This window comes from Eucyclogobius newberryi, unplaced genomic scaffold (assembly GCF_026437365.1).
Source record: "Eucyclogobius newberryi isolate DKJ021-1_F unplaced genomic scaffold, fEucNew1.0.hap1 SCAF_12, whole genome shotgun sequence".
In the NCBI taxonomy this organism is placed as follows: Eukaryota; Metazoa; Chordata; class Actinopteri; order Gobiiformes; family Gobiidae; genus Eucyclogobius; species Eucyclogobius newberryi.
The window spans coordinates 2932476-2950801 of NW_027315746.1; the positions used below are offsets into that span (position 1 = coordinate 2932476).

Genomic DNA, 18326 nt, shown 5'->3' on the forward strand with positions numbered 1-18326 from the left:
AAAATGTCACGCGCAAACAACAAACAAGTCGTCATAGTGACAAATGAACAGATTCAAGAATAAATTTATGAAGGGAATTTATGGAATAATCTTGAGAAATCAAATAATCATAAACAATCACGGCAAATATGTATGAAATAGAAAATAAGGCTGTTGCAGATAAAAGGGCAGATATATTTTAGTCATAAATGTCCCAAAAAAATGAAAGAATAAGGAATGTGAATGATTTAAATGTTTTGAAATGTTTTAAACTGTCTAAAGTTTCATCCGGTTTTTTTCTGATGTTATTTAAAACATTTGTCTCATTTAAATACTACATTCATATTTATACTTTCATGTGCAGAACCTTGAGCGACAGTTAAGTTCATCCAGTCGTTTTACATGTTTGCCCTCTAACAACGAGGTTAGCGGTTAGATCCCAACCTCGGATGTGCAATATTGACAACAGTTTATATTTATGTTAATTTTTTTGTGTTCCGATGTCAATATTCCAACGATATCCAGCAGAAATGTGTTTAAACGTGTCTTTGAAAGGTTTCATTCAGGTTTAATCATGAGAAAAAAGTGAAATGATTTGAAAATGAATCACAAAAAAGCAGAAATATCACCATTTGACTTGTTATTCCACTGGTTTTGCTGCATTTTATTGTATATTCCATATCTTCATAACAATATTCACGATATTATCGATATTATCTATTATTTCAATAATCTCTCTTGCTCTAGAAACCCACAGAGAAAACAAACTGCCAAAACGTTCTAAAGCAACAACAAAAATCTAAAATGACAAACGACTAAAATAAGACTCTTCACATTGACACATGATATTTATGTTTTATTCTTCATTATAGGAAACGACACGGCCGGCCCCGGATGGCAGTGTGAGCCTGGACTCTAACCAGACTAAAGCAGACCGGACCAGGACAGAGCAGGACCCGCCCGAGGCCCATAGTCCTCCTCCTCCAGGTTGGAACAGCTCCCCCTTGTGTCCGTGTACGAGGCCTTTTTTAATCGGTTGTTGTTTCTTTCTTGCAGCTGTTGTTGTCGTCGTCGTGGCGAAGCAGGAGCAGGAGAAATCCACACGAGCCGAAGAAGGAACCGCGAGGAAACACAAAGACGAGTCCGATTCGAGCGTCTTCAAACGACCTTCGAGATGTGAGCGGTTCATCACGACAACAAACCGCATCAAAGGCCTTTTCACATGTATTTGTCATTATTTTACTGTTTTTATTCTTCAGCGTCGACACAAAACGAGTCGGGCAAAGTGAAGACGTCGTCGCCACCTCCTCACAGGTCAGCGGAAGCGCCTTCTCTTCCTTATTTACTCGTTCTCATTGTCGCCGTCGGTAACGGACTGTGTTGAAACAGGTCAGAGGTCGGTTCCAGTGTTTTAAGCATGAAGTCTGCGGAGGTGAGCGACGCGGCGGGACATCAGGTACGTTTTGATTACGTGGTGTTCAGTTTCACCTCAAACGACTAGTCTGTGCCGCTGAAAGAGTCATTCAGAGTTTGTGTGAGGGGCGTGGCTAAAGCGAGTGTGTGAGGGGCGTGGCTAAAGCGAGGGTGAACAGGAACAGTTTTGCCTCGTTTCTTTGACTTCTCTGCATGTGAGGGGCGTGGCTAAAGCTAGTGTGTGTGAGGGGCGTGGCTAAAGCTAGTGTGTGTGAGGGGCGTGGCTAAAGCTAGTGTGTGTGAGGGGCGTGGCTAAAGCTAGTGTGTGTGAGGGGCGTGGCTAAAGCTAGTACATGTGAGGAGCGTGGCTAAAGCGAGCGTGAACAGGAACAGTTTTGCCTCATTTCTTTGACTTCTCTGTATGATAGGGGCGTGGCTAAAGCTAGTGTGTGTGAGGGGCGTGGCTAAAGCGAGTGCGCACGGGAACAGTTTGCCTCATTGCTTTGACTTCTCTGCATGTGAAGGGCGTGGCTAAAGCTAGCGTAAACAGGAGCAGTTTTGCCTCATTTCTTTGACTTCTCTGTATGTGAGGGGCGTGGCTAAAGCTAGCGTAAACAGGAGCAGTTTTGCCTCATTTCTTTGACTTCTCTGTATGTGAGGAGCGTGGCTAAAGCTAGTGTGTGTGAGGGGCGTGGCTAAAGCTAGCGTGCGCAGGAACAGTTTTGCCTCATTTCTTTGACTTCTCTGCAAAGCCTCTACGCCGCGTTTGAACCTCTCTTTATGTCATGCTAATGCTAATGCTAATGTCAGACGCTTTATGAGCTGGAAATATCAGATTGTGGCTCTTGACAAAGCGAGTGCCGTGCGGCCAGAAACAGGAAACGGCTGTTGCTAACGCGCTTTGCTAGCTTTGTGTTGCTAAGGCTCCACATATAAGTTAGCATCAGTGGAAACACGGCGCTTTAGCACGAGATCAAGTCAGAGTTTGATGAGGAACAATTCTTTTGAGTTTCTATCTGCTTTTTGCCGTCTCGAGTCTGCGTTCTCTCTTATCCAATCACCTGGCTGTGCTGTGTAACTCCTCCTCCTGAGCTAAAGTCCACCTGGAGCCCGAGAGAGCCAGACGCTTTGGGAGCTAGAAGCTGTCAGGGGCCACTTTGGATCCAAGAAACGGACCAGACCAGAGACTCGAGACACACTTAGGGACCAAACAGCTCTGCTCCAAAACAAACCAGTGGAAACATGGCGTTTTACTGCATCTTCAAACAGACACATTAGAGCAGCACTCAATATTCCTCGGCATGTTTCCACTGGGGCCTGGACACAGAAGTGAAGAGGAAGAGAAGAGGCTGAGGAGATGGTTCTGCTGCTGCCGTGGAGACTGATATGGCCTTTAGATGTACAGGAAGTCATAGAGAAAAGGATTTAAATTCAAAAACACTTGATTTACCCTGGTTCAGAAGGCACACAGAGCGGCTGCAGCACATCATTGGTCTGGATCAGTTTGGCTTTCATCTTTAAAGTCTTTGCTTCTCAGGTGGAGCGCGAGAAAGTGCAGATGACCAAACCGCCTCGCCAGCCTCCGGAGGTCAAACCCAAACCCCCGAAGAGTTCCACCGGCGCCAATCACTGCCCCGTCTCCAGCACAACGACAGCCAGAACTGAGAGCGACGCGGGGAAAGACGCAGAGGTAAATATTCTTCTTCCTGTACACAAAGTCAAAGTTAAAAGGCTCGCGTCGTGGTTCAGTGCGAGTGCTTAACCTGGTCCACATGGTATGCAAAATTGAGCTTTTAACGTTGTTCCCTCATCAAAAACATGCCTGCGTTTGTTTTTAGCGTCATTCATTCTCGTTTCATCGATCCTGTTTACGAGGTCCTCCACTCACAAAAACACCCGGCTTCAAATTTCTCACATCTGGAGTTCTTTGGACTGTTTTTAAGACCATAAATCGTCACACGGTCTGAGCATGTCCGACTCAAATCATGTCCATTACAACTGCGTGTGTACATTAGCATGTCGAGCTAGCTTGGAGTTATTTCCCATTGGTTAATTCCCTCTGCTTCAAATGAAATGATGGCATTATTATTATTATTATTATGACTAATTGTGTGTCTGACAAAGGAGAATGTGTTTTCCTCCAGGTCACGGTTGATGCGTCTCTTAGAGCTGCACAAATGGAGCGTTCACGTTCAAATCCTGGATACGACAACAACCAAACAAAAGAAACGGCCGCAACAGACGCGCTAACGCTACCATCGAATCTGCAAACGCGCACAAAACACGTCCCCGCGGATCGGACTCCGGAAAACAGTCAAAACGGCGCAAAGTCTGATCAAAACACGGTGGAAAACGATGACACGCAAACAAACAAAGCTACGAAGCCTCAAATGAAGAACGCGTCTCTCGCCGTTTTGCAGAAATACGCCGCCAATATCGTCTCGCTGGAGCAGATCAGCGAGAAAAGTTACACAAAAGTGAATTCTCCCGTTTCAGACCAAACGTTCACCCATTTAATTCACGATACAACGAGTAAAATCGATAGTCTGAGCGACGAGAGAAGCAGTTCGCCGACCAAAACGCTCGAAAACGGCACCGACATGGCGTTCGACAACCAGGCGTTCGAAGACTTCTGCACCGACTTCTCCCAGGAGCCGTTTATCGTTTTCTGGAACGAACCGGTCGACATCGAAGCCGCCTTCAACCGACTCTCCACCATTTTCGAATGCGAGGAGGAGCTGGCGAAGTCGCGCGAGAGCGTTTTGAACGAAGGCGAGAGCGCGGCGAGAGTCAGCGCTCCGGTTCAGTTTACCTTTCAGGGAGACGCCCAGGACGACGCGCGGGTTCAAAAGCCGGACGGCAAGACGAAATTCAAGCTGAAGTTTCCCAAGAATAAGCTAGCGCAGATTAGCCGCGCCATTCGGAAGGGTAAACCCAAGAAGCAAGAAGAAACCGAAGTCGACAGAAACGCTAAGGGAAGCAAACAGCCGCAGATTTCTTCGCCCAGACCAAAAACGCCGGCGAAGGAGCTGTGTCGAAACGCGCTGGATTCCATCGACAGCCTGGAAGCTTCCATCAAACAGCTGGAGGTTAGCGTGGATAGCTTTGCCGTCGCTACGTCTCCACCGACGACGAATGTGGGCGTGGACCGGGGCGAGAGAGCGGCGGCCGCGACGCAAAAGGACTCGCAGCCTCCGCAGAGGAAACGGGCCAAAGAGGGGAAAGAACAGGTCCGTCCCCCTGGTGGACGGTTGTTGCACTGCAGCACTGGTGTTTGCTTCGGTCTGTGGGATGCGTGACTTCTTCAGTGGTGTTTTGGTTTTAAATACAGACCCTTCAAAATGAGAACAATATCACAAAATATGACAAATCCAGGTGTTCAGAGCTGTTTTTAACACATTTGTAATTGGATTTTCACATAAGTCGTTTATTAAACATGTTTATTAGTGAAGCAAACTAACTGACATGATTAATCGACACTGTACATTTAAAGATATGTTGCTTATGTTTAGTTTGAAAGACATCACATTATTTGCAATAAGATTTTATTTCGGTGGATCATTGACACTTTACTATGGTACCGTATTTTCTGGACCATAAGTCGCACCGTTTTTCATAGTTTTTTCATACTTATATTTATACTTATATACTTATACTCCAGTGCAACTTATATATGTTTTTTTTCTTCTCTATTATGCATTTTGTGGCTGGTGCGACTTATAGTCCGGTGCCACTTATAGTCCGGGAAATACGGTATACTTCATGTCGCCTCTGGTCTTGGATTCTGATTCCGTGGCATTTTAAAGGGTCTTTTCTTTGGTGGTGGAGCCTCGTCTCCTGCAGGAATGACCGAACTCGCAGTAAGATTCAATTAAGTATCTCAAAAAAGCCAGCTCAATATTAATCTCAATATTAATATTAATCATGCGCGACAGCAAATGAACAGACGGAAACAGCCGCCAGGTCTGAGCCGAAAACCAGATTCTGAGCTTCTTCTGGACGGTTTCTTCTGCGGTGAACTCGCTCTCTGTCTTCACTTCCTCTTCACTTCCTCTTCACTTCCTCTCTGTCTTCTTCTCTTGTTCTACTTTGTGATCTGGTCTCTCTGTTTCAGACTCAGCTCTTCAGGACGCGCTCCTCCTCTGGACCTCAGGACTCATCCACAGACCTGACTCTGTCCCCAAAGATCTCCCACAGGAAGAGGCCGGGCTCACACTCACAGTGAACAGGTCAAACTGACCACCACTTACTTTATTATAATTATAATAATATGAATGATAATGATAGGAATAATGATGATGGTAATATTAATAATAATTATAAATATAGCCGCAAGCGGCAATGATCGGCACTCGCCACGCCGCCACGCCCCAAGAGGAGGGGCTAACGCACCCCAATTGTCCTTTTATTACACCTGCTGCTGAGTCTCCCTTTTGTTTTACCATCAAAAAGCAATTTAATTTTGAATTCATAGTAAAATGTGCGGCTTTTGCCTAAAAAGAAGGCACAAAAAGAAGAAAATTAAACTATTTAGAATGCAGTTTAAGACACTTTAAACAGACTGATGTCGTCTCTCTCTCTCCTTTGTCTCAGGTTGAGCCGTCCCACAATCCTCTGCATCGCTCCAGCCGTCCCACAATCCTCTGCTTCACTCCAGCCGTCCCACAATCCTCTGCTTCACTCCAGCCGTCCCACAATCCTCTGCTTAGCCGTCCCACAATCCTCTGCAACAGGACCAGTATTGTTCTCTATTATAATTATGTACAGAGGAAAACATTTATACAAATATACTGTGGTATTTAATTTAAACTGTTGGAACATGGTCTGGTTAAACTGTAGATAAGATATTTATTTCCTTGTTGCTCGTTTTGAGTTCATGTATTTTTTTTATGAACAGCACATAAATAACATATGAATACATATAAATCGACCATGAACTGTTTTGTCTTGATGAAATGTGTGAAAATTGTCCTTGATCTGATGATTTTTGGCGGTAAAGTGAATTAAAAAAACGCTCAAAACGGTCTCAGAAGACAAAGGACGACAGAGCTCCTCCACGTGCATGTTTACTGTCAACACAAGCCAATATATTTTGTACCAAATCAAATGAATCTTGTGTTTTGAACTGAAAACGTTTAGCCGTGCGCCGCGGCTACAAACGCATGTCAGTGTCAAGCGTCTCTGCAAATCTACTGTGTCATCTTTGTACAAATAAGAGCGTAATATATGCCGTCTGTTGTTGTACATTCTTGCCGTCGGTTTGCGTTTTATCTGTTCATTTTGCTGCTTTTTCCCGCGAGGAGAGTGGAAGCGGCGAGGCCCGGACTTCCCTCTCCCCAGACACGTTTCCCAGTGTTTTCGCAGGTCAAACTCTCGGCGTAAACTTGTGCGCAGATGCGTTTCTGCAGCATTTTAATCTGAAAACTACACCGAGTAACCGACCTGGGCTGTCAATCCTGCTCGTCACTTTAAAAGACTGTAAACAAATACTTTCCAACGTCTGGAGGCAAAAGGTGACATAACATAGTGTGATTTCACCTCAGAATATCACAAAATATGACAAATCCAGGTGTTTGAGTCAAAGTGAAAGCCTCAGAGACGTGTGAGTGACATCAGAGCTGCTTTAAACACATTTAACACTGGATTTTACTGCATTTGTTTAAATAATAGCAGTTTCTGACACACACTCTGAAGTCAAAACTACAGATTTTTAGGTTTTACTTGACAAATACTCACAGAAATGCTGCTTCCACAATAGTTTTTTATTTCATCTACAATCACATTCCACACTTTACAACAGATGCAACAGTATTTTATGCTGAAATATAATTAGATGGATAGAAAACTGTATTTTTCACTCACTTTTAAAGCTCCAGAACGTAAATATTTAGCAAAATACACACAAATAAAAGCATGTTTTCCATTTTGGATGTTATTGCACTGAAAAACTCCACAAACCTGACTCGTTCTTGGCCTGAAGGAACATCCTGCTGCTTGTTTCCATGGAAATGCTGTTCCTTCGGCTGTAATATTCCACAGTATGGCATTAATCTGTCTTCATGGAGAGCGAACGGGTCGGTGTGATCCGTCGTAGAAAAGGATTCAAACGTCGTCTTTCCTTTCGGCAGGATAAAGTCGAGCTCCTCAGATTGAAAATGACTTTATACAGACTTTCTTTGAAACCTTCTTCTACGTTCTGAAGTCTGGTTTTAACTCAAGAGACTTTCCACCTCCAGAAAGTTTCATGATGTCACTTTAACAACAGAGAAACAAACTATTTCTATCCTTAAAGTGTTTCTGATGTATTTATTTTTTGTAAATGTTACGTGTAAGTATTGGAAGTGTATTTGGATCTACTGCACTTTTGCCTCAGTTTTGAAAGACATTCTGAGGACATTTTGACTTAAAGGGCCTAAAATGACAGTAGGACATTCCAGACAAAGCCATAAATACTCCCGTGTGACACTTATGCACCTGTAATCATAAAAATAAGTGGTGTAAAAGGCTCAGAACGTCTCCAGAGGTCAGTCAGTTCAGTCTTGTACAAACACTGAACCGATCGGACCGTCGTCGACTCTGTCACTTCAGTCTCGTCCGTCAATCATCGGTGACGGGGCTGATGGGAACTCTGCAGGTCGTTCACATCTTTTGAACCGAGTCTGTGAAGAAGCACGTTTGACCCGTTTGGGACCAAAAACAAATAAAGGGCTCCCAAAGTGTCTGAAGCGGTTATTCTTCTGGGGAACATGTGTAAAAGTACAGATCCTTCAACTGTCAGAGCAGGATGAAGTACATAAGAAGAAAAATGTACTTTTACAGTTAAAAAATAAATAAACTGTGCTTTTAAAGTGTCAAATCTGGTGTTTCTATGTCAAGAATTGTGCAGATTTTGGTCAAATGAAGCGACTGAATTGATCATTTTATTTATTTAGTCGTTTTTATTCATGTATTTTTGTAAAAACTCAAAATCCTTTGGTAGTTTGACACATTTAACACGCCACAAACTATAAAGAAAATGATTATTTACTTTATAAATCCTGCTCTAGAATGTAGTGAAGTAAAAGTAAAAAGTGTCACCGTAAAATGTACTTACGTAAAGCACAGATGCGTAAACATGTTATACAGTACTTTTACTTTTGTACTGTACTTTCCAACACTGTTTGAAATACTGTCATCAGAAGCATCACTCTGGACTGTTAAAAATACACCATCCTTTACAATAACTACACTTTCATTGGCCGTAATAAAGCGTGAACTAAGACTTAAGTCAGCCGCGCCTATGACTAAATACTTTTACCTGCGGTTTTAATGTTTTAAATATCACAATAATTAGTTTTTATGTTTTTATTTATCTATTTTGACATACATTGTTTTATATTCTTATAAACTACATTGTTTTTTTTGTATTTTAGTTTAAGTGTCTTAACATTATAAAGCACTTTGAATTGTGCTTTATGAATAAATCTGATTTGATTTGATGATGAAGTAATTGATTTTTTTACTTGTTTTATTCAGGCTCCGTAACGACTTAATTAAAACCTTCACATTTTAATAATAACCAAGCCTGAATTATTGTCAATTAAGTATACCGCCTTTGTTCATGCTTTATTAAGACGGTTAGGACAAATTAATAAAGAATAAAATGTCCCAAAAATCATTCGATCTACTAAACAGAGCTTATGGTGAAGTATTTTCCCAGAATACTAATAATAATGTTCTTTTACTGTGGCGGAAGTGGCGCATGCGCAGTGACAGTTCCACGCCGCGCCGCACGGGGGCGCTGCAGGCTAAAGTAAATCACAGTTTGTTGTTTTGCTGCTGACACTCGTCCTGAAGCCTTCTGCGGGTTTGTGCTTTGCTAAAGTAAGTTTTAAACGCGTGGATTTGTTCTTCAGACACATTCAGCTCGTCTCTTCAAACTCTTCATGATGCGCGGATCCAAAGATGAGGTTTAAACCGGGAAGTTTCCCAAAACCCGCTGGAAAACTGTGAAAGCTAATGTAGCTTTAGCACCGGTCACGTGACAGGGAGTGGCGTATTCCACTTTTTGAAGGAGAAATCTGCATGTTTTTATCCCTTTTCTTTCTTTAAATGTGCTTTAGAACTGCAACTAGTGAATAAGATAAGATAAGATAATCCTTTATTGTCCCACATGGGTTAGTGAATACTTTTGTCAGTGTGTATTTATATTGCACAGACTTTAAATGCATTTTTGTTCAAGATAAAGGGTGAAATCTGGTGACTGAAGCTTCTAGAGAGAGAATATTTATGATTAAAGTGTATTATTAAAGAAAATCTGAAATAGTTTATTCTTTTTTAAACTTTTTGATTTAATAATGCCACTGTCTTTGTTACAAAAGCTGTTTTTAAGAGTTTTGGAGTCTGTGACGTCTGCGATTATGATTATTTTAAGTGAAAAATGAACAATAAACTGATGATCTGAACCAAATTAAAGATTAATGGTACTTTATTTTGTTTTTTGAGCCGATATCTGATATTTATCATCTTGTTGCCGATAACGATATTTGCCAAAACTAGTATTAACCATAGCAAGACCCACAAATGTATTTAAGTTATAGAAAAGTTCAGAAAAACAACAGTTTGCAAAATGTAAATGAATATAAGAATCATTTGTTGCATAATTACAAGTACAAATCCGCACGTTACTGTAACTAAGTACGATTTTTGAGTCATTCTACGTCATTTAGAACATTTTTAAACTTGATTTCATTATAGCCATGCCACATCGCCAGCTCTGATTGGACAGAGCTCAAACATGCAGATTGTAGATGATTTGTGCACATTTTTAGTCATGTAACTGTACATTATACTATAATATTCAGCACTCTAGAATCTCGCTGATTTCCCCTCCACTTGTAATTTTACTCAAGTCATTTTACAAAGCTTTTGTCGATCCATTTTGTCGTGAATCTAGTTTTGTGATGTCGCTCACGTCCCCGTCTGTCCTCAGGTGGAATGTCCTCCCTCTCGTCCTTGTCCTCGCCGCCGCCGGACCCTCGGCTCGTCTGCTCGCTCTGTCTGCGGCTGCTCTCGGACCCGGTGACCGTGCCGTGTGGACACAATTTCTGCCGGAGCTGCCTGTCGTCGCTTTGGGGCCGCGGGGCCGACGCCGGGGGCCGGGGCGGGCGCTGTCCCCGGTGCGGCGCCACCTTCAGCCCGACGCAGGCGCTCACGACGGACGCCGCGCTGCTGGAGCTGCTGCGAGGTACGGGAGGCGGGGTTTGTCGTGCACAGTTCATCCTCGGTCAGTGAAAAGGTTTGGGATGGAGCAGAGTTCAGCTGAGGTGGAGGGAAAGGACAGTATATATCACAATAAAAGACAATTATCTTTCGTGCATTTTGTATCATCAAAACAAAGGTCATTTTAGCACCAGATTGTGCAGAACAAAGCAACTTAACCATGACGTTCTTTTCTCTTAGAAGATCTCTTATAATAGTTGTTTAAACGCAGAACTGATTCATAATGAGAATGTTTAATGTCTTTATGAGTCACAATTCTTTTGGACATGATAATTGTCACACACGATTTCAATATTGTTAAATTATTCATAAATAATGCCACAAATGACACGCAAAGATAGATTAAAACAGGAACAATTACGAGGTTAAAGTAGAAATGGACCATTGACTAACAATATTCAGACGATATTATGTTCATCAAAGAGAAAAGTGCCACTACACCTTCATTTAGTCTCAGAATCTTAACATGCCATATAGATCAGATGTATATATATATATATATATATATATATATATATATATATATATATATATATATATATATATATATATATATATATATATATATATATATATATATATATATATATATATGTATATATATATATATATATATATATATATATATATATATATATGTATATATATATATATATATATATATATATATATATATATGTATATATATATATATATATATATATATGTATATATGTATATATATATATATATATATATGTATATATATATATATATATATATATATGTATATATGTATATATATATATATATATATATATATATGTATATATACATATATATATATATATATATATATGTATATATATATATGTATATATATATATATATATATATATATGTATATATATATATGTATATATATATATATATATATATATATGTATATATATATATGTATATGTATATATATATATATATATATATATATATATATATATATGTATATATATATATATATATATATGTATATATATATATGTATATATATATATATATATATATATATATATGTATATGTATGTATATATATATATATATATATATGTATATATATATATATATATGTATATATATATATGTATATTGTTATGCTCCTGTTTAATCAGACAAATGTCTGTAAATTTAATCACAAAAGTGCAGAAATATTACCTTATACTCTGAACTCAGCTTTTGTGTATTTTTTTTTTTAAACTGTAAACTATAGACTTGATATTCAAAATGTGATCCCTGAGACGACTGAGATGCTCCTCAAAAAAATAAATGTTTAAAAAAACATTCTCCTTTTTACAGTTCATTCACCAAAACGTGCTCACGAGTAAGAAAACAGCTTTAGTGGACTCTTTCTTTACCATAAAAGTTTCTTCATAAACACTTTCTTTGTCAGGTGTAAAGTCGGTGAGTTTGACTCCTTCAGCTCCTCCACTCGACGGTTTCCAACACGCCACGTTTGACCTCTCTGCGTTTCAACCTGAGGGAGAACATGGAGAGGTGAACACATGCATTATTATTATTATTATTATTATTATTATTATTATTATTGAAATAAATATCTAATGCTGAATTTAATAAATAATTATAAACATTCTTTATTTTGCAGCGTCTTTTAGGTAAAACTCATAAAACTCTGGCTCAACAAATCTCACAGAAAGAATCAGAGCGTCACATACTTCATAATGCCATGAAGGATTACCATGTAAGTGGATCTGTGCTTTACACAGTCTTTACACAGTCGTAACAGCCTTTACACAGTCTTTACAGTCGTAACAGCCTTTACACAGTCTTTACAGTCTTTACAGCCTTTACCAAGCCTTTACAGTCTTTACACAGTCTTTACAGTCTTTACAGTCTTTACAGCCTTTACACAGTCTTTACAGTCTTTACAGCCTTTACACAGTCTTTACAGTCTTTACACAGCCTGTACAGTCTTTATAGCCTTTACAGTCTTTACCAAGCCTTTACACAGTCTTTACAGTCTTTACACAGCCTTTACAGTCTTTACACCGCCTGTACAGTCTTTATAGCCTTTACAGTCTTTACAGCCTTTACACAGTCTTTACAGCCTTTACACAGCCTTTACAGCATTTACACCACCTTTACACAGTCTTTACAGCCTTTACACCACCTTTACAGTCTTTACAGCCTTTACACAGTCTTTACAGCCTTTACACAGCCTTTACAGCATTTACACCACCTTTACACAGTCTTTACAGCCTTTACACCACCTTTACAGTCTTTACAGCCTTTACACAGTCTTTACAGTCTTTACACAGCCTTTACAGTCTTTACCAAGCCTTTACACAGTCTTTACAGTCTTTACAGCCTTTACCAAGCCTTTACAGTCTTTACCAAGCCTTTACACAGCCTTTACAGTCTTTACACCGCCTGTACAGTCTTTATAGCCTTTACAGTCTTTACAGCCTTTACACAGTCTTTACAGCCTTTTCACAGTCTTTACAGCCTTTACACCACCTTTACACAGTCTTTACAGCCTTTACACAGTCTTTACAGCCTTTACACAGTCTTTACAGCCTTTACACAGTCTTTACAGCCTTTACACCACCTTTACACAGTCTTTACAGCCTTTACACCGACTTTACAGTCTTTACAGCCTTTACATAGTCTTTATCAAGCCTTTACACAGCCTTTACAGCCTTTACACAGCCTTTACAGCCTTTACAGCCTTTACACAGTCTTTACAGCCTTTACACAGTCTTTACAGCCTTTACACCGCCTTTACAGCCTTTACACCGCCTGTACAGTCTTTATAGCCTTTACACAGTCTTTATCAAGCCTTTACACCGCCTTTACACAGTCTTTACAGCCTTTGCACAGTCTTTATCAAGCCTTTACAGCCTTTACACCGCCTGTACAGTCTTTATAGCCTTTACACAGTCTTTATCAAGCCTTTACACAGCCTTTACACAGTCTTTATCAAGCCTTTACACAGCCTTTACACAGTCTTTACAGCCTTTACACAGTTTTTACAGCCTTTACAGCCTTTACAGTCTTTATCAAGCCTTTACACAGCCTTTACAAGGCCTTTACAGTCTTTACAGCCTTTACACCGCCTTTACACAGTCTTTATCAAGCATTTACACAGTCTTTACAGCCTTTACACAGTCTTTACAGCCTTTACACAGTTTTTACAGCCTTTACAGCCTTTACAGTCTTTATCAAGCCTTTACACAGCCTTTACAAGGCCTTTACAGTCTTTACAGCCTTTACACCGCCTTTACACAGTCTTTACAGCCTTTACACAGTCTTTACAGCCTTTACACAGTTTTTACAGCCTTTACAGTCTTTACAGCCTTTACACAGTCTTTACAGCCTTTACACAGTTTTTACAGCCTTTACACAGTCTTTACAGTCTTTACACAGTCTTAACACCGTCTTAACACAGTCTTTACAGTCTTAACACAGTCTTTACAGTCTTTACACAGTCTTTACAGTCTTTACAGTCTTTACAGTCTTTACAGTCTTTACACAGTCTTTACAGTCTTAACACAGTCTTTACAGTCCTTACACAGTCTTTACAGTCTTAGCACAGTCTTTACAGTCTTTACAGTCTTAACACAGTCTTAACACAGTCTTAACACAGTCTTTACACAGTCTTTACAGTCTTAACACAGTCTTTACAGTCTTAACACAGTCTTTACACAGCCTTTACAGTCTTTACACAGTCTTTACACAGTTTTTACAGTCCTTACAGTCTTTACAGTCTTAGCACAGTCTTTACAGTCTTAACACAGTCTTTACACAGCCTTTACAGTCTTTACACAGTCTTTACACAGTTTTTACAGTCCTTACACAGTCTTTACAGTCCTTTTACAGTCTTTACACAGCCTTTACAGTCCTTTTACAGTCCTTACACAGCCTTTACAGTCTTTACACAGCCTTTACAGTCCTTACACAGTCTTTACAGTCCTTTTACAGTCCTTACACAGCCTTTACAGTCTTTACACAGCCTTTACAGTCTTTACACAGCCTTTACAGTCCTTACACAGTCTTTACAGTCCTTTTACAGTCCTTACACAGCCTTTACAGTCTTTACACAGCCTTTACAGTCTTTACACAGTCTTTACAGTCTTTACACAGTCTTTACAGTCCTTACACAGTCTTTACACAGTCCTTACACAGTCTGTACAGTCTTAACACAGTCTTTACACAGTCTTTACACAGCCTTTACACAGTCTTTTCACACTTTGCACAGTCTTTACATGGCCTTTACACAGTATTTACAGTCTTTACAGTCTTTACAGCCTTTACACAGTCTTTACAGTCTTTACAGTCTTTAAAATGTCTTTACAGTCTTTACACTGTCTTTACATGGCCTTTACACAGTCTTTACAGTCATACAGCCTTTACACAGTCTTTACAGTCTTTACACAGTCTTTACATGGCCTTTACACAGTCTTTACAGTCTTTACAGCCTTTACACAGTCTTTACAGCCTTTACACAGTCTTTACAGCCTTTACACAGTCTTTACAGCCTTTACACAGTCTTTACAGCCTTTACACAGTCTTTACACAGTCTTTACGCAGTCAGAGAGCCTCACTGTTCCATTATTTATGCACTTTCTTTCACACTCAGAGGTGCTCACACACTTGGCCTGGTTTTAGGTTGTAGTTTAGAGTCTTCTGCTTTTGCTTTGGTTGAACTGAGGAAAAACCTGGACCTGGACCTGGACCAGGCTCAGGCTCATGTCGCAGCTGAAGTCACAATCCCCCAGTGTCGGCCTCCTGTGTTTTTATGACTTTAGGTCAAACTAAAGTTGTTGTTGGGTTCAGCAGCTGTGGACGAGTGAAAATCCCTGAGCCTCAACGTTTATCACAAAAAGAAAACTCTAGATTGTATGTAGCCTGACTTTTAGAACATAAACAACGCTCTGAAATTAATAGTTTTGTAACATTTGGAGACCGGATCCAAAATGTCAGGATATTTACTTTATACAAGTGTTTCATTCGTCTTTTTATCTATTGCAGCTCATGTTTTTAACAATATTTAACATTTAGAGTTTAGAGTTTACTGTATCCTTCAGCTTGTGTTGCCGTGGCGGTCTCACAATCCTCTCTCTGGGACTCTTTTCTGTCAGCGAGCGGTGAAGGCGGCGCTGAAGGACTGCAGCGGGATCTTCTCCGAGCTGCAGGAGGTGGTGGAGCGCGGCCGTGTGCAGATGAAGCACATCATCAGAGCTCAGGAGCAGGCGGAGATGACCCGAGCGGAGAACCACCTGAAGCAGCTGGAGCAGGAGCTGGTGGAGCTGAGGAGCCGAGAGCCGAGAGCCGCAGCAGGAGAAGGAGATGTTTGAGGTGAGGAGCAGTAGGAGATGTTTGAGGTGAGGAGCAGGAGAAGGAGATGTTTGAGGTGAGGAGCAGTAGGAGATGTTTGAGGTGAGGAGCAGGAGAAGGAGATGTTTGAGGTGAGGAGCAGGAGAAGGAGATGTTTGAGGTGAGGAGCAGTAGGAGATGTTTGAGGTGAGGAGCAGGAGAAGGAGATGTTTGAGGTGAGGAGCAGGAGAAGGAGATGTTTGAGGTGAGGAGCAGGAGAAGGAGATGTTTGAGGTGAGGAGCAGGAGAAGATAACTAATCGTGACTACTTCTTTGGTTGACGGTGTACTTTGGTTGACGGTGTACTTTGGTTGACGGTGTACTTTTGTTGACGGTGTACTTTGGTTGACGGTGTACTTTGGTTGACGGTGTACTTTGGTTGACGGTGTGTGTACTTTGGTTGACGGTGTACTTTGGTTGACGGTGTACTTTGGTTGACGGTGTTCTTTGTCGTGCTGCAGAGGCCGTCTCTCGTGGTCAACCCTCACGTTTCCTTCGGCGCGGTCAGAAAAGCCGTCATGGACCTGAAGCAGCAGCTGGAGTCCGTGTTCCTGCAGGAAGCACCGACTCTGAGCAGCGCCGGTACGACAAACCATGTGATCTGGAAGGAGGCGTGTCCATGTGATCTGGAAGGAGGCGTGTCCTTCTGACCATGTGGTCTTCTGGTTTCAGTGACGTCTGTGAGTTTGCTGCAGATGGAGGCTCCAGAGAGAGGCGAGGCGAGGCAGCAAAATACACAAGGACAACACACCAGGCACTCCCAGAAACAGAATCCAACTGACAAAAAGAGACGCAAACAAACAACCAAACAAACAAACAAAAGAGTCTTAAAACACTCAAAGCCACCTCAGCCCTGATAAAACGTCACAAACACAGCAGCCCTGAACAACTACAACAGGTGGCCTTATGTACTGGGAGGGGCTACAGGTGGAGACCCTGGATTGGCCCATCAACCAAAGGGAACAGGAAGCAGCAGCCAACCAGGAACAGGGATGTGGAGGGGCCACAAATCAGAGGTAAACCGGGTCTAAACCAGGGGGGTCTATGGGACTAAAAGGGGGGTCTATGGGACTAAACCAGGGGGTCTAAACAGGGGTATCTAAGGGGCTAAACCGGGGGGGTCTAAGCCAGGGGGTCTGAACAGGGGTATCTAAGGGGCATCTAAGGGTCTAAACAGGGGGTCTAAGAGGCTAAACCAGGAGGTCTAAGGGGCTACCCAGGGGGTCTAAGGGTCTAAACCAGGGGGTCTAAGGGTCTAAACCAGGGGGTCTAAGGGTCTAAACCAGGGGGTCTAAGGGTCTAAACCAGGGGGTCTAAGGGTCTAAACCAGGGGGTCTAAGGGGCTAAATCAGGGGGTCTCATGACAAGCTTAACTGTGTTTGTTTCCCTCAGGAGCCCGTGACGCCGCACACGTTGTGGCCCTGGACAGCAGAGAGAGTCTCCTCCAGTGTACGTTCTTCCTCAGCAGATCTAAATCAGAATCAATTCCCCCCAAACTGAACCCGTCCTCGTCCCTCTGCCCCTCAGACCGGTGCCCGCTGTCCTTCGACCCGTTCTCGGCGCACGGCGAGCTCTCTTTATCGCAGGGGAACCGCGCCCTGAGCCGCTCGGGGCCGCCGCACTCTTACCCGGAGCACGCGGAGCGCTTCGACTGCTGGGCCCAGGCTCTGTCGTACCCGCTCGGGGCCAGGAGCTTCTGGGAGGTGCAGTGGGACGGGGCGCAGGCGGCGGTGGGCGTCGCCTACCACAGTATCCAGAGGAAGGTCGGGTCAAGGTCACTTTTTTAAACAATCCCCTTCTCATTTGTCCAGGAACAAGTCTAAACTGGGCTCTGGGGTCAAAGTCTCCTCTGAGGGCAGGACTCGTCTTTAAAGTTCTTTCATACATTTTATTTGTATTTGTTTTTTGGGCATTCGTATAAATAATTGCACTGGAATTCAAAAAAGTTCCAAAGTTAAATCAGATTTTCAGACTTAATAGTCTAGTTCAGTGAGTGCTTTAAAGTTCAGCCTGTTCAATGGCTTATTCATATTCACTTACCTATTCAAAACTAAAACTTTGTGAGGAAATAATACCGTATTTTCCGGACTATAAGTGGCACCTTTTTTCATAGTTTTGGCCGGGGTGCGACTTATACTTATATTTATACTTATATACTTATACTCGACTTATATGTGATATTATTTGTCATTTTCACACTTGCAACCGCATTTCATACTCCAGTGTGACTTATATATGTTCTTTTCTTCTCTATTATGTATTTTTTAGCTGGTGCGACTTAAATACGGTAATTAAGACGTAAC

At 41.4% G+C, this 18326-nt stretch overlaps 2 protein-coding genes across 2 annotated transcripts in view; both read left to right on the top strand.

Annotated features, from left to right (window-relative positions):
- LOC140355693 (uncharacterized) overlaps positions 1-5708 on the top strand; it is a 28010-nt gene extending 22302 nt beyond the window's left edge. The window contains exons 13-19 of the mRNA XM_072440350.1: positions 852-966; positions 1036-1155; positions 1239-1293; positions 1369-1435; positions 2930-3082; positions 3537-4622; positions 5507-5708. Of these exons, the coding sequence (XP_072296451.1) occupies positions 852-966; positions 1036-1155; positions 1239-1293; positions 1369-1435; positions 2930-3082; positions 3537-4622; positions 5507-5617 (1707 nt within the window). The 3' untranslated portion in view covers positions 5618-5708. The remainder of the gene's footprint in view (positions 1-851; positions 967-1035; positions 1156-1238; positions 1294-1368; positions 1436-2929; positions 3083-3536; positions 4623-5506) is intronic.
- A 3425-nt stretch (positions 5709-9133) lies between these two features.
- On the top strand, positions 9134-16004 carry LOC140355695 (uncharacterized). Its single transcript, XM_072440352.1, has 5 exons — positions 9134-9194; positions 10364-10618; positions 12080-12183; positions 12293-12388; positions 15789-16004. The coding sequence occupies exons 1-5, from the start codon at positions 9134-9136 to the stop codon at positions 16002-16004; spliced, it is 732 nt and encodes a 243-aa protein (XP_072296453.1).
- Positions 16005-18326: the final 2322 nt, after the last annotated feature.